General features: G+C 38.4%; 1 protein-coding gene across 1 annotated transcript; it reads right to left on the bottom strand.

The window, feature by feature from the left end:
- Window positions 1–12,476: 12,476 nt before the first annotated feature.
- Window positions 12,477–25,487, bottom strand: LOC114037044 (cystatin-like). Its single transcript, XM_027853835.1, has 3 exons — window positions 25,260–25,487; window positions 14,126–14,239; window positions 12,477–12,560 (listed from the first exon to the last, which is right to left on the bottom strand). The coding sequence occupies exons 1-3, from the start codon at window positions 25,485–25,487 to the stop codon at window positions 12,477–12,479; spliced, it is 426 nt and encodes a 141-aa protein (XP_027709636.1).
- Window positions 25,488–25,977: the final 490 nt, after the last annotated feature.

The following is a 25,977-nucleotide window of genomic DNA, read 5'->3' as shown; positions in this document are numbered from 1 at the left end:
GGCTGGGATTTTCACCCCCAGCCCTACTTTAGGAAAGGTCCCTCTCTTCTGTGTGGCTCCCACTGTGTCTTCATGCTGGGCACCCAGGAAGCAATGTAAGGACATTGTTGATCATAGGTGTTTAGGAGAAATAGTATTAAATTGAATGAAATAGAAATTGTAAAGCACTTAGTATCTGGCACAGAGTCAGTGCTACATAAATGTTACCTATTATTATCTACCAAATGTAATTTTTAACACAATATATTTAAGAAAATCCAAATTATAAGTAAGGCTGGGGCAGGGCAGGGCTTGCCTATTGTTGCTTTCTGTGGGTAGACTTGTTTTTTTCAACCCTCCTGCTTCAGGGCAAGCAAGTGCCTGAGAAAACACATACAGTCAATCAGTCAACATTTATTAAATACCAGCTGTGTGCCAGCATTCACCTCCCAACTTATCCATTCAGATGGAGATCATCTCTTGTGGTCTTACAGAAGAGAATTACAGATGACACAGGTGCCAGGGGCCTAGACTTACCATTTTCCCTTTGGCCTACCACAGTTCTTTACATAGTAGATGCTATATTTGTATTTTGTATTTGTTGTAATCACACAACCTTTTTTTCCATCCCTTAAGGGACCTTGGTCCCAACAACTTTAAGGTTCTGTCCAGTAAAGATCTAGCAAAATGGCAATGGCCCGATTTCCTCAGAAAACCTAAAGATAAGGAAAATATTTGTTCATATACAACAAAAGAGAGGAGAAATAGAAACCTATACCTCCATCTTTTTCCTGCAGGGATAAATGCAGATGGGAAACCAGATGTTAACATTGAACCAAAGCAACAGGTAGATCAAGGTGGGGGAGAGAAGAAAGCGAGACATGGAGTCTAACTTACTGGGGAGAAGAGATTTCTCCAATGGGTTACCTCAGAGAGGAAGTTCCATGTGGCATTTCTACTTGGTTAATTGGTTAGTAAAAGAGTATGAAACTTTCTTTCTCACTCTAGCCAGAGTTAATAACAGCAACACTAAGAGTTAACATTTATATAATGTCTTAAAGTTTGCAAAGCTCATTTATATAGTACCTTAACATTTGCAAATCTGTTTATATACATTTTATTTGAGCCTCACAATGACCCTATGGGGTGGGTATCAAGGTATACTTACTCCTATTTTTACAGATGTACCAGTTAAGAGAAGTTCAATGACTTGTCCACCCCTTATGCTCAACGAGAAAGTATCTGAGGCAGGATTTAAACCCCAAGTGTTCCTGACTTGAAGTATATCCTTCTAACCACTATACAACCCTACCTTCATGGCATAATTCTGGTTATCCTTGATTTTAAAGTCAGATAAGTTGAATCTTTTTTTGGAAAGAAAGGGGGAATGAAGGTTTCTTTTAGGCCAGTGGTATCAAACTCATAGAAATGGGGGCCTTAATTAATCCATATATAAAGATCCCTAAGGGCTGAATATTGATAGTTTTAAAATATAATGTTATTGATGTTTTATTGTAGTTTTATTTTGTTAAATATTTCACAATTACATTGTAATCTGATTTCTGCCACATTGTCCATGTGTTTGAGATTTCTGATTTGGGCCAAAATGGCTTTCAGAGCAGTAGGGTCTCTCTGTGCTTTCCTAACCATGATCTGGCTAAACACAGAAAGGAAAGATTCCCCCCACTCCACCCTCCATCTTCTCCCATGAAGTACCTTACTTTGGTTTTCACTTGAGTGTGACTATCAGTTGATTTATTTTGTGGGCCACTTTACCTTACTAGAGAAATGTTTCCTATATCTGCTTTAGAAGCAAAAATTGGTGTACTCTGTTAAGGAGGAGCCAACCCACTGACCTGTTTCTCCACTTTTATGACCATCATTATGCTGAAGCTATACTGATCTTGACTGGCCTGGTTATACTTCTTCATAGCAAACCTCAGGGCTTGTTTCATGTAGATGGCTTTTCCATCATCTCTGGGTCAGCCATTATGCTTTGTTTCTTCTCCCAACTTCTTTACTGGCCACCGAGGAAAGGATGAACAGCAGGAGTAGAAAAGTCTGTCCATAGACCCTCAGATAAGGAAGCATGGAGAACTCGTCTCTTGTTCTGGAACCCTGGGGGATGGGAGAAAGTGTTGGAGTGGTAGGTTGCTGCTGTCCCCAGCCCTTTGAATGTGGTGTTTCCTTCAACACTTTCCTTATGACTATATTTTAGAAGCCCTTTTTGCTGTGATGTCATCTCTTTTGTGGGTAATTCTCCAGCCTCTTCTCTTACCTAAACAAAAACTATTCAAAAGAAAAGAATATTAGGAGCCCCTGTCATTACTAATATTTCTATTTTATAAAATGTGCTCATACACATACATATATACATACACACATAGTCCTTTCACTTATTTCATTTTTAGAACTGGTCTGTTTGCCAACATGCTCACCTTCCTCATGAAGAGTTGGACACATGTATCAAGCTATCATTTGTGCTCTGGCATTGGGGCACAGTAGACTAGACCCTGCGAAATGATTGAATCTTTTGGATATGAGATTGGTAAACTTTGGTGTTTAAGGGTTCCTCTTTTGGTATTTTATTGATATAGGGAATACTTCCAATGAGGAAACTTTCATTCTTGATGAAGATCAACAACTGTTCTGCACATTATAGTTCTGGTGAATTTTCTCAGGGCATTGAGAAGTATAATAATAATAACTATAATAGGTAACATTTCTACAGCATGTCTATATGCTATGTACGGTGCTAAGCACTTCACAATTATTTCATTTGATCCTCAAAACAACCCAGGGAGGTAGGTGGTAGTATTATCCCAATTTTTACAGATGAAGAAACTGAGGCAAACAGTGGTTAAGTGACTAGCCTAGGGTTACAGAGATAAGAAATGCCTGAGAATGGATTTGAATTTAGGTCTTCCTGACTTTAAGTCTGGCACTCTATCCACTGTGTCACCTAGATGGTCGATAATTTGCTAAGGGTCACATAGCAATATGTGACCAAGCCTGGTACATAGTAAGCAATTAATAATTTTTTAAAAATTCATTTGTCAGAGATAGGACTTGAACTGATATCTTCACTCCAAGGCTGGCTCTAACTCTCTCCAAAAACTAGCAGTATGATATTCACACATATGTATATATACACACAGACATGCTTATACACTATGTTATAACACAAAACAAACATATTGTGTAACATATTGTAATGTATTTTAGTTAATATATTGTGTGTATTAATAATAACATATTATAATAGATGTTTTTGTTGCTTTGTTGTTGCAGCTGGTTGGTACAGTAGATAGAGCACTGGGCCAGAAGTCAGGAAGACTCTTCCTGTTTGGCTCAGTTCTTCATCTATAAAATGAGCTAGAGAAGGAAATGGCAAACCACTCCAGTATCTTTGCCAAGAATACCCAAATAGAAGGGGCAGCTAGGTGGTGCAGTGGATAGAGCACCGGCCCTGAAGTCAGGGGGACCTGAGTTCAAATCTGGCCTCAGACCAAATACTTGACACTTACTAGCTGTGTGACCCTGGGCAAGTCACTTAATCCCAATTGCCTGAAAAAAAAAAAAGAATATCCCAAATAGGGTCATGAAGAGTCAGACACAACTGAAATGACCAAAAATGAAAACAATATATACTTATATAGTACTTGTATATAATGTATATGATATAAGGCTAGTATGAGCTGGAATTGGAATCAGAAGGTCCCCTACCCTAATGATTCTTAGAAGCAGAAATCTCAAACACATCAAAATATACCAACCTCATACCTAAGAAGAATCACCTTTTTCACTGGTTCTAGTCTACTGGGTCGCATATACCAGAGCACCGTGATAGGTCAATGCACATGTGAACAAATCTCTATTCTCACACTTTGTAACTGCACTACCATTTAATTTTCTTGAGTTTCAGTTTCCTTATTTGTCAAGTGGAGGTAATAACTGTGGCACATACCTCATGAGGCAGTATATGTAAATGACTTGTCAAACCTTAAAATACTATTTAAACCTCACACTAATTCTTCTGAACATTAACTCAGCATACAACTTCAAAGCAATTAAAAAAATTCACAGGAGTATAGGAGTTAGTGGAAATGCCCATTTGAACACTCAAGGAGGTAACTGGGTTCCGTGTGTGTGAAATGTGTGGGAAATTAATGAAATTGGGTTGAGATTATGCTTACAAAGAAGTGAGCAGAGCATCAGTCAAACACTGGGATACAAAAATTCCATTTACTACCACAGGTATCAATTATAATGATTCTATGTCCAACTGCTTGAACTGCCTGGCAATTGTAAGGATATATAAGGATTGTCCTTGGTGTGGCTTTTTGAGGAATCCCATTGAAAGTAAGACTGGAGACATGGGCAACCATTGGCCACCTCCCTTTCATCAGGGCACTCACCTAGGTTAGAAGAATTAAGAGTGCATAGTATAAAGAGTGCGAGTCATAGTAGATGGAAACTTTGTGACAAATAAATCTTTGAAAATTGGGTCTATTGATAGTTTATCTTAATTTTCTTCCCACTAAGTCTCGAATTATATAGCTGATTACTAGCATGTCTAATTTGACATTGGAAGAACAGGTGATAGAAGTATGGACCAAAGATGGCACTGGATCATGGGAAGATGAAGCCTAAATGAAATGGGACCAAACTCAGACACTTTAGCTAGAGGAGGAGAGCAAATTCACCAAACTTTCTAAACAGAACACTATCTTTTCCTCTTTTCTTCCCTACTTTTAGCTTGACAGCAAGTCTTTATCCTGAAAAATAAGCCCCTCCCTCTTAGAGATCTGATTGCATTGAGAACTGATTCTTAGACACGTACTTGAACTCAAAGGAGTTGTTGGGGGGTGAATGTATCAGTAATAAGAAAATTAGGAAAGAAAATATTCTCATTATGAGACTTGTACATATAATTGCACACACCTGCTTTTTAAAAAATAAAACTAGTTGAATAGAAATCTTTCTAGAATATATTTTAATGAAACATTAATGATAATGTAACCTCTTCATTATTTTTCAATATCATCATTGTGAACAAATGATATTATGCCATATTCTATGTTGTCCTGTGGATGTAGCTTATAGTTACAGATTGTCTGAGAACTTGCATTGGGTACTGATATGTGTATATGGGTAGTGCTGGGTATAATGAGTCCTGACTGAACAGAAGAGATGGCTTGGATTTTCTTGGAAAATGTCCAATATCTGCTTGCCTTTTGGTGATTTGAGTCTTTCTCATCTGGCACCTGGGACATTTCTCTTCTCCCATCTGTGGGGCTCTCATCATAGTTTTCACATGTTTAATGCAGTCTTTGGGTCTGAATTCACTCAGAACCTTAGCTCACAAGCCCTCACTAAAGTGTTGACTTTTTATTTAGTCATCCAGAGGACACAGATAAGTCAAAGAAAATGCATTTAGTGAAATAACATAGTAAAAAAAAAACTCAATAGAACATTCTTCCCATGAAATTAGGGAACACCATCCTACAAATACATACACCTTCAGTGAGAGAGTGAGCATTCATAAAAATGAATTGCGTGAAACTGCTTGACTTTATGGGCAGTGTTGGATGGCTGCCTCTTGGTAAAATTAAATAATCATAGCCCAAAGCATTCTTTTCACCCTCTAGAATCCTTTTTCTCCTCTTACATTGTTGCTATCAGTGTTCTTCGGCTTTTGCAATTGTAGTCAAACATTATCTATGATTGTTGCATCATTACACAATGAATCATGGGTAACTGTCTTGTAAGTTTGTAGCCACTCATATCTCCCCTCAGTTACCCTAGTTTGATTCACGTGTTATGGAGGAAGACTGTCTCCTCTCGCTATCTCAAGCATTGGTGATAGATTGTTTGGCTTCAGGACTGAACTGTCTCTGATGGGGGATAGCACAACATATGTCACTATTAACTGTTGTTTACAATGGTGACATTGAACTCTATGGAATAGGTTACATCCTTATCAACAAACTTCATTAAAATGCATTCCAGAAAGATTTCTATTAAAGCAATTTTATTTTTAAAAACAACATTGTGTTCAGTTATATGCACAATTCTCATAATTGGAATAATTTCTTTCCTAATGATTTATTGCTGAGACATTATGTCTTAGAATTTATTCTTAAGCTACAAAACAAAGTCAAGCAGTTAGATGGAACTAGACAGAGCACTGGATAGAGTGCTGGACCTGAAAGATGAGTTCAAATCCAGCCTCAGACATTAGCTATCATACCCTAAGCAAGTCACTTAACAGCTCTGTGCCTCAGCTTCCCTATTTGTAAAATGGAGATAATACTCGCACTTACTTCCACCAGGGTTATTACAAAGATCAAGTGAGATAATATTTATAAAACACTTTGCCAACCTTAAAGTGTTATATAAATGCTAGCTATTTTTATAACCCGCTTCTGGCAAAATCTTTTCCCCTCTTAAGTCATGCTTTACCTATAATTCGCCAATGAGTTAATGCAGATTAACAAACCAAAAAGCCCGCCATGTCCTGAAATTATAACCAGTTCTATGCTATGCTAACAACCAATAGCACCATAGGGTTTTCCTCCTTCTTTCTTGTGACTGAGTTTATGTTTAATAGCATGGCATACTCTTCTACCCATAATTCCTCCCCTTTTTGCCAGCGGTGGCACATTGTACCTAGAGAACTGTATTCAAGGCCTGCCTGTGACACATACTGTCAAGTGTGACCCTAGGCAAGGCTCTACATTTCTCAGAGCTTGAGACACTCTCTAAGGTCATAATTTGGAGAGGAAGTGTCCACCCAACAAAGTAGGTGAAATCACAGCTCCAATCCTTGTCCTATCCTTTTCCTTCACCAGGTGTCTGTTTCCTGTTCTTTTGTTGTGTTCTTTCCATATCTTCACTCCACTTACACCCATACTCACAGTGGACAATTACAAGGCAGATATGAAGAGGGTCTTCAACTTGCTGCTTTCTCACTCACATTTCCCACTCAGGTGCATTCACTTACCTGTTTTCATCTGCAAGCTCTGGACTGACAACAAGCAAAAAATCTGGCTTTAGCACAAAGGTCAGCTAAGTCTCCTGGTGGCTTCCATGGATTTTCCTGCCAAACTATATGAAATTCTCACCGATTGCTTCACTCTGTCTTCTGGCAACAATGTGCTTCCTTTTAACCAGGGGCCTTAGATAATTTTTTTTCCCCACCTGCTCACAGACCTCTGCTTGTTCTGTCTGCTGTTATTATGTCCTGAAACTATGACTGTTGTCTGGGTACGACCCCATTAATAGCTTTGTGAAGTAATCCCAACATCTCTGTCCTTGACTCTTTCAGGGACAGTACTGTGACCTGCTCCTGGCTGCAAATAACTCGAATAGATCCAGGACCATATACATGTAGGAGGACATGTTAAAGAAGAAAGAGAACAAATGCCATCTGGCTTCTCTCGTCTACCTCCCAATGCCTCAGGACAAATTCACTAGGTCGATTGAGTAGCCTGGTAAGGGATCTTTCTGGCTCTCCCCATTGGCTGGAGAGTGGGGACAGAGCCTAGGCTTGGGCCCTGAGATGCTGAATACCTCTGGTTTCCCAGGAAGGCCTGTCTTCTAAGAGGTATGTAGACCTCTAAGGCCACACCATTTTATCTCTTGGAAAGTCTCAGTTTTGGAGTGACTTCAGGGGATTGATAGCAATACCAATCTAGAAAGGAATTTAGGAGTAAAACTGATACCCCCACCCCCTTCCTAATAAGTAATTCTTGAGGCCTTTTAAGCAGAGAGTGATGGGATGTGGTGGGCTAAAACCTAATCAAGAAACTCTACTTTAGAGCAGGATTTTTTATAATTAATTTATTTATTTTTAGTTTTCAACATTCACTTCCATAAGATATTGAGTTTTAAATTTTCTCCCCCTCTCTTCCCCCTCCCCCCCAAGACAGCATGCAATCTGATACAGGCTCTACTTATACATTCATATTAAACATATTTTCACATTAGTCATGATGTAAAGAAGAATTAGAACTAATGGGAGGAATGATGAGAAAGAAGAAACAAAACAAAACAATAAAAGAAAAGAAGAGCAATTGTATGCTTCCATCTGCATTCAGACTCCAAAGTTCTTTCTCTGGATGTAGATAGCATTTTCCATCATGAGTCTTTTGGAGATGTCTTAGATCCTTGCATTGCTGAGAAGAGCCAAGTCTATCAAAGTTAGTCATTGCACAATGTGGCTATTACTGTTGTCTGTTATACCCCATTAATACAATGTTCTCCTGGTTCTGCTCATTTCACTCAACATCAGTTCTTGTAAGTCTTTCCAGGTTTTTCTGAAGTCTGCCTTAGAGCAGGCTTTCTTAAACTGGGGTTAAAAATGTTTAAAAAAATGTTTTAACAACCGTATTTCAATATAATTGGTTTCCTTTGTAATCCTATGTATTTTACTCTACACACTTAAAGATAATATCCTGAGCAGTGATCCATAGGCTTCACCAAGCTACCAGAGGGACCCATCACACAAAAGAAAGGTTAAGAATTCTTGCCTTAGAGGGAGGAAAAAAATATTTAATAAAGGATTGTGAACACAAGGACATTAGGGGAATTTTTAGTTTGGTACAAATATGAAAACCAATCAAAAATGACTTCTATAAATTGTGGATGTAATTCTTAAAATAACCTGAAAGGCTACAGGCACACAGATATTCTTGCAAATAGGATTGAATTAGGTTACAAATCAATACCTCATAGGCCTCTTTTGGATGGATCTGGACACATGACCCTCTAGATCCCAGGGAGGGAGGATGGGAAGTAGCATTTGCTGTTCTAACCACGGAAGAGAAAATAAGAACAACAAAACTGTTATTGCTAATGAAGGCCCCAGAGCAAAGGGAGAAAAGCTAAAGGGGGAAAAGCAGAGGAACATTATTGTAAACTGCTACTCAGTCTGCCTGAAGAGAGAGGAATGTCAAAGGAAAAAGCAGACATCTTGTGTCCTTCCCTCTATTTCTTGTTTAGTCAGGTCACAAAATAACTTTTCCAGTCATTAGAGTCTACCTATAGTCTGCCCCTTGGCTTCCTCTTAGGATTAGAGGCAAAACCACACTTTAGGAATTTAAGAACTATGGCAGATACCAGACTTGACTGTCTTTGGAGGTTTGGTCTCCTTTTAAGGAGCAAGTGAGTTTGTTGAGCTAACAGGTCCAATATATATATATTTCAAAAGGTAGAGGTGAGGAAGGAGAATATTTTAGGCATGAGTACAGCCTATGTAATGGCAAGGTTTCAGGAGCCAGAATGACATTACAGGGAACTGCAAGTAGGCCAACTTGGCTGAAATATAGAATATGTGAGCTGGGATGTGCAATCAGTCTAGAAAGATAAATTTGAGCCAGATTGTGAAGTGCTTCATCCTCCCCCACCAACCTGCCCTCATACCCTCCCCCACCCTCTTCCTAACATCCCTGTTACTATTGAGGGCACTACCACACACCCAGTCATGTAGGTTTGAAATCTAGGTGTTATCCTCAACTCTTCACCCTCTTTCCCCCACATCCAATCAGTTGCCAAGACGTGCTGTCATACATATTCTCTTCTCTTCTGACTGTCATCACCCTGGTGCAGGTCCTTATCACCTTTCACCTGGACTATTGTATGGCCTGCTGATTGGTCTCCCTACCTTGTCTCCACTCAGCTGCCAAACTGGCCTTCCTTAATTACAGGTCTGATCATGTCACACACACCTGGCCCCCCAACTCTGCTACTACTTAATACATTCCAGTGACTACCTAGTACCTTCAGGATCAAATTTAAAATCCTCTGATTTTTAAAGCCCTTCATAGCCTGTCTCCTCTCAAATCTTTTCAGTCTTCTTATACTTTACTCCCTTCTATATACTCCTCCAACCAATGCCTGGTTTCTTTGCTGTTCTTCTCCATCTCCAGACTGACCATTTTCTCTAGCTGTTCTCCATGCCTGGAATTCTCTCCCTCATCACTTCTGCTTCCCTGGCTTCCTCCAAGTGTCAGCTGAAGTCCCATCTTCTGCAAGAAGCCTCTTCCAGTCTTCCCTCTGTGATCAATTTATATTGTGTATATACACACATGTATATAACTTGCATATGTGTGTGTATATATATAACTGTGCATATGTAACATGCACATACAACTGTGTATAACTGTGTATATGTATACATATATACACGCAAGAGAGACAGAGATGAAGTTTGTATATAGTTGTTTGCCTGTTGTCTTCCCCATTAGACTACGGGGACTGTGAGCTCCTTGGTTTTTTATTCTGGTTTTTGCTTTTATTTATACCCCCAGTGGTTAACACAGTGTCTGGCAGAGAGTAGGTGCTTAACAAATTCTTTTTGACTGACTGGCTGCTTTGAATGCCAAACAAGGGAGTTTGTGTTTTATTCCAGAGGCAATAGAAAGCCACCTAAACTTCTGGAGCAGGAAAATAACAGTAAGCTCTGCAGGTTTGGAATACCAATTTTGCCACGGTATGGACAATGATTGGTGGGTGAGAGACACCCTGAAGGCAGTTAGACCAAGTAGGAAGGTATTGAAGTAATTCCAAGAGAAAAGTGGAGGTGATAAAATTCTCAACTGGAGAGAGTGGAGAGGAAGTGGATGTGAGGGATGCTGGGCGAGCAAAATAGACATGATTTGGTAACAGATTGGATATGGAGGGAGAAATGGAGAAGGTAACAAGGTGTTGATTGAAAAATCATAATATTGCTAAGGCTAGCTAAGCAGGCAATCTTATCAGGGTGAAAACTGCAGCAAGCATATATTATTGCACAATGATTAGCAAGCTAAATTTCTCTTGACAGAAATATATGTGTTGCGTGGTTGTTGTTCTGCTTTTACTCATCAAACTGACTCCTAATTCCTCTTGCAATTATACGCCCTGATCCTCAAGATTCCATTACATTCTAAGCTAAGACTTTGCGGTAGACATCCTATCTTGATTTCTCCATCATCCTAAATAATTATGAGAGAGTAGGAGTCTATCAAGAAATATGGCATATTACCAGTATATTATCTCTCCCCTCCCTCCTTTAAATAAGAAAGTTTGACAACTTGGCCATCAAAGACAGTGTTTGCCAAGGCAAACTATATCAAATGAGTAAAATACATAAATTCCCCAGAGCAGATCACTCTCTCTCCTATAGTCCTCGGTTTGTCCACTCTCAGTGATGGGGAAGAATAGGGAGGAGCAGTATTTAAGGAAGAAAGAGAAGTGTTGTTATCCTGTGCATTTTAGGAAGGAGTGTCCCTTATTTAACTAGCATTTATTAAGCATCAACTATATACCAGGGCTTCTGCTAAGCTCTGGAAAGAGAAAGAAAGGTAAAAACAAACAAACAAATGAACAAAAAACAGGCAAACAAAAAAGCCAATCCCTGCTTGGGAGATGGGGCTTCTGTGGGATCAAGATTGAGAGGAATGCAGGTGCTGTTGTCTGCAGGAAGATCCTACCCCTCCTCCACACACTACCAATTACCTTTGTAATAAGGGGAAGAGGGTTAGAGGAAAAGGGATTATGATAACATGGGAAATATTTCAAAAGTAGGTAGGTGTTATTTACAGTAAGAGCTAGTTAGAGCTGACCTGGGTAATGAGACTACTACAGCAGAGAAAGTGCATGTGACCGAATGAATTTGGGCATGAGAATAGAAAGTATAGGGTGAGTGGGAAGGCTTCCTTTCATTCTGTTATTGTCTCTGTACCAGAGTTTTGTTTTAACTGTCAATGTGAGATTTTTTTTTAACATTGCCTATTGCCTAGTGATTAAGATCCTCACTTTATCCCACTCTCTCATGTTTTCTTCCCAAGCAACAGCCATTGTATTCTTTCTCTTCCTCTCAAGAGACAAGCTAATTTGCACCTCCAGCCACTCATCTCCTTCTCTTAGCAATACTCTCAGCTTTCATTCTGTTATTGTCCCTGTTTCATTCTGTTATTGCCCCTTGGTCATTATGTTATTAGACTATACAAACTCTAGTTTGTTATCATTGTTGTTCACAGGCAATTTGGGATAATACAACATTTTGTTTTGTATTCTGGATAGCCTGGATGCCTGGGTAGTGTTCACTGAGTCAAATCTGGTCAGGAGAGTTGATTCAGAAGATGCAATCAACAAACACAGGGGGTTAGGCATGTGTTGCAAGCACTGGTAATAGGCCAGGGATCTGTCCTGAGATCCTTAGCTAAGGATCTGTCTCAAGAAGAGACAAGGATCTAATTCAGTGAGAGATGGGAGGTTGATCAAACAGAGTCTGTAGCATATTCTCTTTGCTGGAAAAAGGGCCATCCAGAGTCCATTAGAGTGGGTTACAGTAAGCATTGTGACCTGTTAGAGCACCATGACTACAAGCCACAAAGTAAAAAAAAAATGAGCCAAAATGGTTGTTAATTTTAAATTCATTATTGCTCTTTCTCTCTTGTTTTAAAAAAGAGGCGGCATTGTTGCAGCTGTAGATATGTGCTGGAACATGCCTAGGTACCCCTGCAGTTCGAGTTCATGAGACTGTATTGGTTTAACCAAGGTAGAGCAAACACCTCGAAAGAGCAGGTGATGTACTGTGGAAGAAAACAGAACAATTGCCTTATGTGAAAAGAAGCAAAGAATAGGAATAGTTGGCAATTTTCTAGCTCTTCAAGACTCGCCAAGCATTTTCTAAATGTCATCTCACTGGGTCCTCGTAACAACCATGCATGGTAGGTATGGTTGCCCATTTTACACAGGAAGAAACTGAGACAGAGATTAAGTGATTTGCTTAGGGTGATACAGCTCAATTCAGTCTGAGGCTGGATTTCAACTAAGGTCTGCTAATTACAAGTTCAACTCTCTATCCACTGCTCCACTGAGCTGCCTCTAGGAGCCAAAAGACTTTTTAGTGAATATCAGAATGAGCACCTCAGGCGCATGTGGGAGGATAAACTATCAGGCGATTCAGTCTGTTCACCAGCAGCCTGTGGCACAGCGGGCTCCTGAGCCGGAGACTTCTCTTTCAAATCCTTACAGTTCCTTTAGAGACGTTCTTCCATTCTTCTCTTTTTTCCTTTTTTTTTTTTGAGGGAACTGGGATTAAGTGACTTGCCCAGGGTCACACAACTAATAAGCACCTGAGACCAAATTTGAACTGAGGTCCTCCTGACTCCAGGGCCAGTGCTCTATCTGCTCTACCACTTAGCTACCCCAAGAGATTCTTTTATTAAAACCACCATCCACTATAATAAATTGCTGTTATATTGGAGTTGTCCTCAGTGACGGGAGGTCAAAAGGAGTAGCCCCTTGCACACAAAGGTTCATTCAGCTGTTGAACATCTTACCAGAGGCTCTATGGGCCTTGTGGCTTCAACATGGCTGATGACTGAGAGGGTGGGATCAACTTCCCACTTAGGGTTTCTACCCTTACTACCAGCACAGCCCCTTTTATGCAGAGCATTGCATTATTGCACAGCAGGGGGCACTGTGTAGGAGGTAGGAGGTGTTCTAGCCTTTCTTCTCCTATAGCTCTTGGGCTGGGGATGTAGAAAAATGTTCTATTTAGCTCTTGTGTCCCTGGCAACAAGACAAGAAAATTATTCCGGTCATATTAAAGAGAGAAACATTCACCTGAAGTCAACGCTGTACCAGTTCAGGAGATGGTTGTATCTTATCAGGGAAGAATCCTCTGAAAATAGGGGCAAGGGTTGGGACATGATTTAACACAAGAGGAAAGGAAACTTCTTTCCAGAACCATGCAGAATGAGAGGAAAATCAACTAGGCATCCTAAGGAAAAGCAAAAGCAACGTAGGGACCCCAGAGGCCAGGAGTGGTACCTGCAGAGAAGGGCTCCCTATGGGTATGGATAGGGTCAGAGAAGAGTTGACCAGACTAAGTGTCTGCTACTAGTTGTTCTCCTCTCTATCCAACTTGCTTGTGGATTGTGATTTTTGATTTTGCCGCATGTGTGCCTAGGACTGTCAGAATAAAATATCTTTTTTTTTCTCTCTTCATGAGAACTCTCCCATATTGTCATACAGTTTAACATTAAAGAACATTTCTTCTTAAAACAGAAGGCTCTTTGAATCCAAAGAGTCAAAAATGTTCCTTTAAAAACCAAATAAGTCAATTGAAAACCAAATTTCAATCACATACCTTTCTCCAGCTTGAGTTTTCTTCAATGGGACAATAAGCATGATCAGTTAAAGACTTTCTACAGATGGTACGACCAAGCTTGATAGTCATACGGTAACATAGACCACTTGTAACCTGATAATGATTAAGGGAAAAAAAAGTTAGATTTAAGAGTTATGTTCTATTACTCTTGAAACTTTAGATAAATCAAGATGGAGGAAGCAAAAAGGGAAAATTCTATCTTATCTGAATTCTCCCCAAGAAGCAGGAACTGATTTGGGGGATTGAAATGATGTGAACCCTTGAGAGTAAAGAACTACTCTTTTTTAGAGTGTCACAGATGAGAGGAAATTCACTCATGGTGTCTTATGTAACATCTAATATTTTTGGAGAAAATACGTCAAAGGCTTTAGAGTAAGGATATGAAGGAGCACATGGGTTAAAATTGTCCAGGCAAAAATCATCCAAAGAGCAGTGGGGAGTGCTCAAGAGTTAAATTCCAAAGACACAAAAAAGAAAGTATTCCAATGAAAGGGGGGGGGGAGGAATGATTTGAAGAGATCTATCTGGATGAATAGGGAATTCACCAATCAACTTTGATTTTTAAAAGGCATATATAGCAGCAAGGGCATGTAACAGAGGAAGAATATAAAATCTGGGAGTGTCTCATAAGAACAGTGATAATAATGCCAAAGCTCAGAATGAACTGAAGCTTGCAAGGAAAGTTAAAGACAACAAAAATATTTTAAATATATGTATATATATGCATGTATGTTTATATATACACACACATACACATGAGAAAGATGAAATGAAAAAGATGAAAGAAAGGATAGGATTGCTATTTGGAAGAATGAGATAATGCCAACTTATGACAGAGAGAAGACAGAACAGCTCAAATCTTATCTTGCTTCCCTTTCTCTGCCAAGGAAGCTGGTATTTGGGCTGGAAAAGATAGAATGAAAATGGTTAAAAAAAACTTAATATTAGATATAAGAAAATACCTGGTTCTCTTTTGAATTCAAGTCACCTGACCCAGATAAACTACATCTTTAAGTATTGAAAAAATGAGGATATAACTGAGCCACTGTTAGTGGTTTTGGAAAGACTATAGAAAATGTTAAAAATACCACAGGACTAGGAATAGACAAATATTGTTCTGATTTTTCAAAAAGAGGAAGAAAATTGAGTCTCTAAACTGTAGACCAATGCCCTTGATATTGATTGCTGGGGAAATTCTAAAAATATCTTATTAAAGGGAGAGTTAGTCAACAATGAGAAAAGAAAACAGTTGTTGTAGAGTCCCGACAACTTCACTAAAAACAGGCCATGCCAGATTAGTCTTATTTCTGGTACATAGTATATCAAGAGACTATTGTAGGCATAGTTTTTCAATATTTTAATCCAATATTTGATAAAATACCTAATGCTATTCTTGTGGAAAAAAACAGAGAGATATAGTTTAGTTAATATACAATTAGATGAATTCAGAAATGATTAAATGGTCAGATCTGAAGAGTATAGTTATTAATGGTTCAGGGTGTTTAGATTTACTAACTACTTCTCTTCTCCTGGTTTGATTCTATGTTACAAGGAATAGCTCAATGGATACAGGAAGGGTATCTATATCTATCTATCTGAACATATACACATATACATTCAGAAACAAAGGTCCTACAGAAATAAGACAAAAAAAGTAAGATATGAAAAGCGCTAAGAGCAATATCTCAGAGACAAACTGTAATTTCTATTGGAGATGAGACCAGATGTGCATCATTTATTGGCTAAGTTGTGTAAATGTTCTTCATTTCATCAGAAGTGTTATTGGGGTCTTTACAGTAGCCAAGTGATTGGTCATCCAATAGCTATCATTGAATTCTGGTGAATTAAATTTTTCTGGGTCCTACCAAAACTGGGTGATTCAATTCAATAATAAAATAAAATAAATTATAAAGCACCTACTTGCAAACCATTGCCCAAGTATTATAGTTCCATTCCCAAGTACTATTGGAAAGTCACTATATGTGACTGTACCCAGGTTTCTGAAGCAGAGCCTGGGCTTCAAATGCCTGTTTTGTGTATGTAGAATTGAAGACTTGACAGCCAGATTCCTGTCCAGTGTAGGAATATAGGTTTTGTTTTGTTTTGTTTTTTCTATCTTGAAACACCAAATAGAGAGCCTGGAAAAGAAGTGTTGTCCTGCTCTGGTAGACTAAGAGGCAGTGTAGTATCATGCATAGAGTGCTATCCACAGATAGGACTTAAGAGTCAGAAAGATCTTTGTTCATATTTTGCCTTAGGTACCAGCTTTGTGACCCTAAGCAAATACATTCACCTCTCTGAGCCTCAGTTTCCTCATTTATAAAATGTGAGAACTGAAATCAATGACTTCTAAGATTTCTGCCAGCTCTAAATCTATGATCCTATCATTCAATGATCCAAACATAGGCCATGGTAAGATTTGTCACCCTCCTGATTTGACCTATGACTATGAAATTGGATGAACCCCTAGGATTAGGGAAAGTTAATTTCTCATTAGTTCCATTAGTTATTCTTCAATAATTTAAATTTAACACAAAGAATAAAGCACCTATGAGGTCATTTATTTTCATACAGTAGACTAGACCATGCTATCTGTCTCAACATAAGATTTTGAAAATTTCTTCGATGTTATGTTGTAATATTGCCTTGTAGGTGGAATTCATAACTGAACCCTCTAATAATTAGGGACCTTTCCTTGCCTGTCAAACATTCTTGCTTTCATTAATGCACCATGTTCTAAATTTCCTTGCCACCCCCTATGTACCCTCCCCTCTCTACTTTCTCCTAACATATTATTTATCTATTTGTAGACTACATAAATCAGAAACTTAATTTGTTAATTTGTGTGATAATCTGACAGAGTATTCTGATCCAGCTCCCCGATAGGATGGTGTAAGGGAGAGCCAGTAGAACCTAGAACATCACACAGATCTCCGTAGCGTGCACTCTAACTGGCATTTAATCTAAAGCAAAATCCAGCTTAAAACATCAATTTTCACAGATGCATTGCTTCTCATGATCACACTGTGATTCTGCATTTAATCATAGTACAAACTCACCTATCAACAACACACATATTGCTCACTTCCACATACCCAAGGGACTAGTTTCCTTCATAACACCTAACACCAAACTTGAGAGTACAACCTGACACCTCGAGTAGGCTTGCAAAGCCATTAAAAGGTAAAGCTCAGCAAAGTTTCTGGGGCACACGGGTTCTGCCTTCTCACCCAGGCATCCCCAGACTCTTTGCATAGCAATGACGCCTCCTGGCTGATGCAAATTTTATATTTACAATAGTCCAATAAAAAGATGCATCATGGCTTGCCACAGAAATGAAAGGAGTTTTCTTTTCAAATTCCTGCTGTCCATAAAGCTCTTTGATGGTAGGGTCAGTAGAACACAGGAAATGTCTATTTCATAGTATCAGGTCATCTGTTCAGTTTTCCCAACTCCTGCTCAAACTGTGGAAGTCCCTCTCCACTCCAGCCCATCCTCTACTCAGTTAGCAAAGTTATCTTTCTAAAGCACAGATCTGAACCATGTCACACTGTATCCTGCCTCCCCCTACCCACCCGGGGAAACTGCAATGACTCCCTAGCACCTCCAAGATCAAATATCAAATTCTCTGTTGGGCATTCCAAGCTCTTTACAACCTGTGACACAAGCCCATTTTTCCAGTCTTCTCATACTTCTTACTGTCCCCCCACCTCCTGTAGTGTGATCTAGTGACACTTAATCTCCTTTCTGTTCTCAAATAAGACACTCTATCTTCCAGTTCTGGACATTTTCACTAGCTGTACCCTATGCAGGAAATACTCTCCCTTCTCATCTCTACCTCCTGGGTTCTCCAGTTTCCTTCAAATCCCTCTAAAATCCCGCCTTCTAAAGGAAGACTATCCTAGTACCTTTTAATTCTAGTGCTTTTTCTCTGTTGCTATTTACAATTTATCTTGTGTAATAGAACATCTATCAGAATGCCCCATCCTGGCTCCCCAATAGGACAGTGTAAGGAATCTAGAAAATATCACAGATCCCCACAGCATGCACTCTGGCACTCAAATCCAAAGCAAAATCTAACCTTTTGTAGATCCAAGCTTTTTGTATATAGTGGTTTGCACATTGTTTTCCCATTAGATCGTAAGCTACTTGAGAGCAGGGACTATTATTTTTTTACCTTTGTATCACCACTTCTTGGCACAGTGTCTAGCACATACTTGGTACTTAATAAATGTTTATTGACTATTGTGGTGATATTTGTTCAAGGATACAGAGTACACATTTTGAGAAGAAAAAAGGCCATCTGTAGTGTGCACACTTTAACAATCCTTTAGAAAGAATTCAGGGATTGTCATATATGGCTTTGCACATTACCTGACTTCAGGTAACCTTGATTATTCACATGATAATAAAGCCCTAAAGTGGCATAATATTCAGAGGGCTAAAATCAATCAATTAACAAGCATTTATTAAGCACCTACTATATGCCAGGCATTTTGCTAGTCATTGAGATACAAGTTTAAAGGATGAAGCAATACCTATCCACAAGGAGCTTATGCTCTGATGGCAGAGACAACAGGTACGTACATAACTATATATAACATAAATATAAATATATGCAAAGTAACTAAGTACATGGTAGGTCAGGAGGGAAGGCTCTAGCTGTTGGGAGAATCATGAAGGCTTTATGAAGAACACTGTGGATAAAAAGCACAAAGAAAAAGGACTTATATGTACAAAAATATAGCAGCTCTTTTGTGGTGACAAAGAATTGGAAATTAAGAGGATGCCTATCAATTGGGGAATGGCTAAACAAGTTGTGGTATATGATTGTGATGGGATACTATTATACTACAAGAAATGATGAGCAGAATGCTCTCAGAAAATCTTGGAAAGACTTACACGAAACTTCTGAAGCAAAATGAAATGAGAAGAACCAGGAGAACAATGTACATAGTAACATCAATATTGTATGATAAACAATCATGAATGACTTAGCTATTCTCAGCAATATAAGCAATAAATAATCTAAGACAAATCTGAAGGACTCATGATGAAAAATGCCATCCACTTCCAGAGGAAGAATGGATGGAGTCGAACGCAGATCGAAGCATACTAGTTTCCACTTTCTTCATATTTTTACCTGTATTTTTTGCAACATGACCAGTATAGAAATTTGTTTTCCATGATTTCATGTGCATCACCTATATAAAATTTCTTGCCTTCTCAATGAGGTGAGTAGGGAGGGAGGTATGGGAGACTCTTCAAGCTTATCCCCATGAAGGAGAATAAATAGCTTAGAAAAGAGAATGGCAAATCTTACCTAAGTAATGGACTCCCTAAATAGAAATCAATGATCCTATGAAATAAAAAAAATAGAACAATTAGAAAAAAAGTAAAATATCTGACATATTAAAAAAACTAACCTAGGTCAAGGAGAGACAGTTTAGGCTCCCTGAAAATGATAAAAATGGTCCAGACACTAGATTTTTAAAATTAAAAATGAAAATTGCTCAGATCTATTAGAACAAGAGGACAAGGTATATAAAGAATCCACTGATCATCTTCTGAAACAAAATTCAAAAGGAAAAGTCCCAGGAATGTCATACTCCAGATCCAGAGTTCTCAACTCAAAGACGAAAATACTACAACCATATAAAATGAAGCAATTCAAATACTTATATAATCTATATAATCAAAATCACACAAGACTTGGTAGATTCTATTAAAAACAAGAGATCTTGGACTACAATATTTTAAAGGGCAAGATATATAGGAATATACTAAAAAAAAATAACTTATCATGCAAAGCTGAGTATCATCCTAGGGGGAAAAAATTGGACCTTTAAACAATAGAGGATTTTCAAGCATTTCTGATAAAAAGATCAGAGCTGATGATACAAAGACAAGAGTCCAAAGAAACACAAAAAGGGAAATTTACTTGAGCTATTGGAAGGAACCATATGATGATGCAATCTTTCACTCTAAGGTAAGGTAAGAAACCAGTGTCCATTAATGTCTTCTAACAGAACCTTAATGTCTTCAAAGTTCATTGAAGAAGTTAAATAAGGAAAACAGAGGTCCTGGAGAGTATCCTGGTTCTCTTCTGTGGATCTGAAGAGGTGGAAGAGAAGGGAAGGTAATAGGAATACACTTTTGTAGAAAGAAGGAAGAGGGTAGAACTTTCTATTTCTTAAAATGTAGTATGTGGAAAGAATGTACAAACATGGAGGAGAGGGTAGAGGAAGTGGAGGGGAAGAATTTAACACCATAAATAAATCTATCTATCTATATATATATATATAGATATATGTAGATAGATAGATAGATACAGATACATATATATGTATCTATATCTATATCTACATCTACATCTATATCTATATCTATATCAAATTCAACCAGTAGGATTATTGATGGGGGAAGAATCATGTGATCAAGAGTGAGGATGATTCTGAGGAAGAAATAGCCAAAAGCAAAGCAAATTTCTTGATCCTGAGGAGAAGATGAAGGAGAAAAAATCCCATAACTAATAACTAGAATTTAAAGGGGTATGTTAGATTATCTCTTAGATAATTGTGCAATAGCTGAACAAGTCATCATACATAAAGGTAATAGAATTTTATTGTGCCATAAATTCAAAGAAAGATATGATTTTAGACAATCCTGGGTAATATGAATTGTTGTGGAATAAACTGAGCTGAACTAGAACAACATTTTTTACAAAGGCAACAACAATGTTGAGAAAAAGAGAACTTTGTATAATGAAGCATGTTTTCTTTCTCCTGACAGAGAGGTGATGGAGGATAAGACATAGAGGCATACATCTTTGAACATGGCCACTGCGTAGATTAATTTTCCTTAACTTTGCTTATATGTTACAAGGTCGTTATTTTTTTCTTTCCCTTTTTTAATTGAAGGGTAGAGGCGGGGAATAGAGAAGGTTTTAACATTACTAATACCAAATAAGGGGACCATCAAAATATTTTTAAAAATACACAGAAGAGAAAAGAAGAGAATTCAGAGGGAAGCATTAGACAAGCTGAACAGTTTTCAAGGTATTATAGAAAGTTCCCCATGCAACATGTAGAATTTGTTATATAATTTTTTGAAGCAAGGTATATGAAATGGAGAATCACAGTTTAATATAGAATCCTCTTTTTGTGTTCTGCTGTGTACATGCAGGTACTTTTTTGGTATTTAAGTTCAAAAAATACTTTAACAATATTAAAAAGGCATAACAGGAAGGGATGAGATCAAGCACACTTGGCCATGGCAAGGAGAGGCACCACTTCTTTGTTAGAGACTGGGAGGGAGGAGGGGAGAGTGGGAGATGATATCAAAGTATTTTGAGAAGAAGAGAATGGGAGAAGAGAGAGTTCACATCAGAGGAGGTGAGGACGGGGAGGTGTGGAGGCTTGAGGTGGGAAAAGAAAGGGTTTGGAATAGCTTTTGTGGGGAATGAAATAGGGAATCAATTAGGGAGAAATAATCAATCGACACTAAGCACATATAATATGTCAGGCACTGCCCTGGAATAAAAAGATTGCCTTGCTGAAATGAGGGCCTGGTAGAAGTTGGGTAACACAGATTTGTCATGAAAACACAGTCAGCACAACTGTGAGACTTCCCAATAAAAATAACAAATAACAAAAATGATAGCTAGCATTTTTATAGTGCCTACTACTGCTAGATACTGAGTTAAGCTCTTTACAAATATTATTTCATTTATAATTTCTACTAATCAGGAGGATCCTTTTGTGGGACTCTCTCCTAAGGTTAAGGCTGTACCCCTCTATTTTTATGTTCCTACATATGAAACCTTTTATTCAGTGCTTATGACTGCATGATTATGTACACACCTGGGAGCAACATTGAATGTGCATGTCCTCAGTGGCCTCACTTGAGAAACCCTAGATGATTTCACCTCCCTGACCTAATTCGAGCTGTTCAAATAGCAGAAGTAACTGCAAGGGATCTCAGATTGTCCTGTGTCTTAAGCTGTTTGTGGTTGCAATGGCCAATAGCAAATTCAAACACTGAAATTAAAAAGACCATTTGTAGGAGCATAGGATGGGGAAGATATAGTTATAATATAGTTCTTGGAAAATGTCCTTAGAGTTTGGATCAACTTCAAATGAACAGTTTGTTATGACGGCTAAAATAATATTTAATATCATCTGAAGCTGTATTTACAGAAGTCATGGCATCTGCAACAATGGAGGTAATAATCCCAGTGTGTGCTCTGTCTGGTTTGAACATATTTCAAATATTGTGTTCTATTGTGACCACCACATTTTTAGATGGGACATGGAGAAGCTTTTTTTAATAGGTTGAGAAGGTCACATTTGAGATTTCTTCCAATTCTTAAATTTTTAATTCTATAAAATTGGAAAATGCCACAAAGAATGAAACCAGAATGGTGAATGTCACATGAGGATCAGATAAATAAACTGATAATGTTTATCCTGGAGCAGAGAAGGCTTGGACATTATTGGATGTGATTGCTTCTTCAAATAATTTGGAGATTGGAATTATTTTTCTTGGTGCTAGAATGTAAACTTCTATTAATGAATGGAAATTCCAGCGACACAGATTGACTTAATATAAGGAAGAACTTCCTAACAATTTGCTGTTGTTTTTGTGTTGTTTCAGTTGTGTCTGACTTTGTGACCCCATTTGGAGTTTTCTTGGCAAATATACTGGAGCACTTTGCCATTTCCTTCTCCAGCTTATTTTACAGATGAGGAACTGAGGCAAGAATGGTTAAGTGACTTGCCCAGGGCCACACATCTAGTAAGTGTTTGAGGCTGTATTTGAACTTAGGTACTTCTGACTCCAGGGTTAGAACTCTATCCACTGTGCCACCTAGCAGCCCTTTCCTAACAATTAAAGCTGCACAAAAATAAAATGGTGTGTTATAATTAGGTAGTGAGACTCTCTTTCTGGAGTTATTCAAGAAGAGGGTTGAATGAGCACTTATCTGAGATACTGTAGAATGCATTCATGTTTCTGATAGATCGTGGTCAAAATGACCTCTAAGGTTGCTTCCAGCTACTACTATGAATAGCTCTTTGAGGTCTACCAAGCACTTTATATACATTATCTCATTTGATTTTCATGACCAATGTGAGGTTAAGTACTGTGGGTATTATTATCCCATTGTTATCAACTTCATATTGCAGTGGGGAAACAGAAGGTCAGAGAGGTTAGTCAGCTGGTCAATTAAACATCTAGGGACCAGGCATTGTGCTAAGTACTGGGGATACAAAGAAAGAACAAAAAAAAAGGGTCTCTTTTCTCAAGGATCTCATAGTCTAATGGGGGAGATAACATAAAAACAACTGTGTACAAACAAGATATTTACAGGTTAAATTGGAAATAATCAAGAAAGGTGAAGCACTAATATTAAAGGGGATAAGTGACTTGCTCATGTTTATAAAATTAGTAAGCATTGGAAGTGGGATTCAAACTCAACTCTTTCCATTTAGGTGATGCTTCTATGATACTGTATATATTATTTTCTACTGATTCCCCAGAGTTAGGCAGTGTGGTGTAGGGGATAAAGAACTGGTCTCCAAGTCCAGGAAGACCTGGGTTCAAGTTCTGCCTCTGACACATACTGGTTGTATGACCCTGGGCAAGGGATTTAATTCCCTTAGTGCTTCAGGCAACTCTCTAGGGCTATGGGTTATAGAGAAAGTGCCTATCTGCAATGGTAGAGAAAGTGTCCTCAACAGGAATGGCCTGTCCAAATGAAGTCAAAGAGCTGTTTTTTTTTTTTTTAAGGTCCTAGAAAAACTTTCCAGTCACTCTGAACTACTCATTCTTTCCTAATTGAGGGTTTTGTTTCCTGCTTTGGAATGCCTTTCCTGACATTTCCACCTATCCTGTCCATCCTTCAAAATCTTGTTAAACCTATATCTTCTCCATAAAGCCTTAATCCAGTTAGATGTTATCTTTCCCTCCTCTGACCTCTAATCATACTTTTTACCATTCACATATAAATTATAATTAGTGCCTTGTATCATAATTATTTATTTACCTGCTTTACCACCCCTTGTTGTGAAGTTGTTTTTCAGTTGTGTCCAACTCTTCCTGACCCTATCTTGGCAAAGATACTGGAATGGTTTGCCATTTTCTTCTCCATCTCATTTTACAGATGAAGAACTGAGGCAAACTGGGTGAAGTGACTTGCCCAAGGTCATACAGCTAATAAGATGAATCTTCCTGACTGCAGGACCAGCACTCTATCCCCTGTGCCACCTACCTGCCCTTTCTTGCCATCCCCATTAGATTGTAAACTCCTTAAGGGCAAAGAAATAGGTCCTATAATTCCTTATATCTCTCACAATGCCTAGTGCAACAGAAGAGGCACTCAGGAAATTTTTTTAAATGAATGAATTTTCTTTTCTTCAGTACAGACAGAAAAGGTATTCATCCTTGCAAATAGTCATTTGAACTCCAAACATTAGAGCTAAAAGTTCAGGAAGACAATTGGGGTTCATAAGGTGTTGTCAAGCTTGAGGCTGTGGGGCTAATAATATAACAAGCACAACCAGCTTCTTTCTCAATGGAACATGAAAGGTGACAGGTGAACGACCACAAAGGCTGCTTGGGAAGGGTAGCAATGCAAAGCAGGAGGAAAGAGAGGACCAGGGAAAAGAGGTAAAAGAGGCAACAGATGGCTCAGTGGGCTAGCTTAGAATTATTCTGCTCCTGTATTTTTTTCTATAGTGAGCAGCAAAATCCTTCAGAAAACCTATAGCAGGATTATATATATTAAATATGTAACATCACAGCCTTTAGTAAAAGATGTGGAACACTCCTTCCCCTCCTATTTCTCTCCCCATCTCCCTGGACTAGATACAGATGAACTCTCTATTTGATTTCCTCTGCTTGTTCTTGATTTTGAAATGAGTTGACTTTTTTCTTCCTGTCCTCTAACCCCTAAACTGATTAAAACATTGGTTTAAAAAATTAATATAGCTCTCAATTGGCATGTGTGTGTGTGTAGCAATGGTCTTCAATAGGAAAATTGCCCCTCATCCATGTTTGATTAGCAACAGTGGAATTATAAGTGGGGAGAGGGTGAAGGAAGCAGCACACTCACCTTCTCCTGAGCTTGGATCACTTGTACAGCTTTATAGATGTTTGTGTCTTCACTGGCTTGGTTGTATTCCTTCATGGCAAATCTCAGGGCCTGTGGCATATAACTTTGGGTTTTTGGGATATCTCGGTAAATTCTCATTGATTGATATCTGCTTTGGTCTTGTATGGGGCTAGTCAATGGAGTTACAATGAGCAGCAGAATCAGTGGCATATGCCAAGGTCTGGCCATAGTGCCACAGTTCTATATAGGAACTATAGAGCGCATTCACTTCCTCTTCCTCTGGGATTTGGGGGTGAGAAGGCAAAGGAGACTGGGAGTACTTGGTTGTGTCTTTGTCCTTTGAAATTGTTACAAATATGGGATTCCTTCTGCCAGTCCTAGTATAGTTAAAAAGATCTCTTTTACATCTGCTTCTTTCTCATTTCATTCTCCTTCTCCCAAAACAACCTGACCAAAGAAAGAATAAGAGGACTTGGCAATAACTCTTCAGCTTACTTTCCAAATTTGCTGTCATTCTTTTTACAAAAAAAAAATTAAGAAAAAAAGTTTCCTCATTTCTATGATACCTGTGATCATGAAATCATTGATTAAGAAGATTGGATTTCTAGGGTCCAATCTAGTCCCAAGTCCTTCATTCTGCAGATATGGAAGCATAAAAGTTAGCATCTTCAAGAGAAGTTAAGCAATTTGTCCAAGGGCACACTGATATGAAGTAGGG

The sequence above is a fragment of the Vombatus ursinus genome, unplaced genomic scaffold (assembly GCF_900497805.2).
Source record: "Vombatus ursinus unplaced genomic scaffold, bare-nosed wombat genome assembly UNPS02010219.1, whole genome shotgun sequence".
Taxonomy (NCBI): domain Eukaryota; kingdom Metazoa; phylum Chordata; class Mammalia; order Diprotodontia; family Vombatidae; genus Vombatus; species Vombatus ursinus.
The sequence above is the reverse complement of the archived record's forward strand: the minus strand, read 5'-3'. Positions and strand labels throughout refer to the sequence as shown.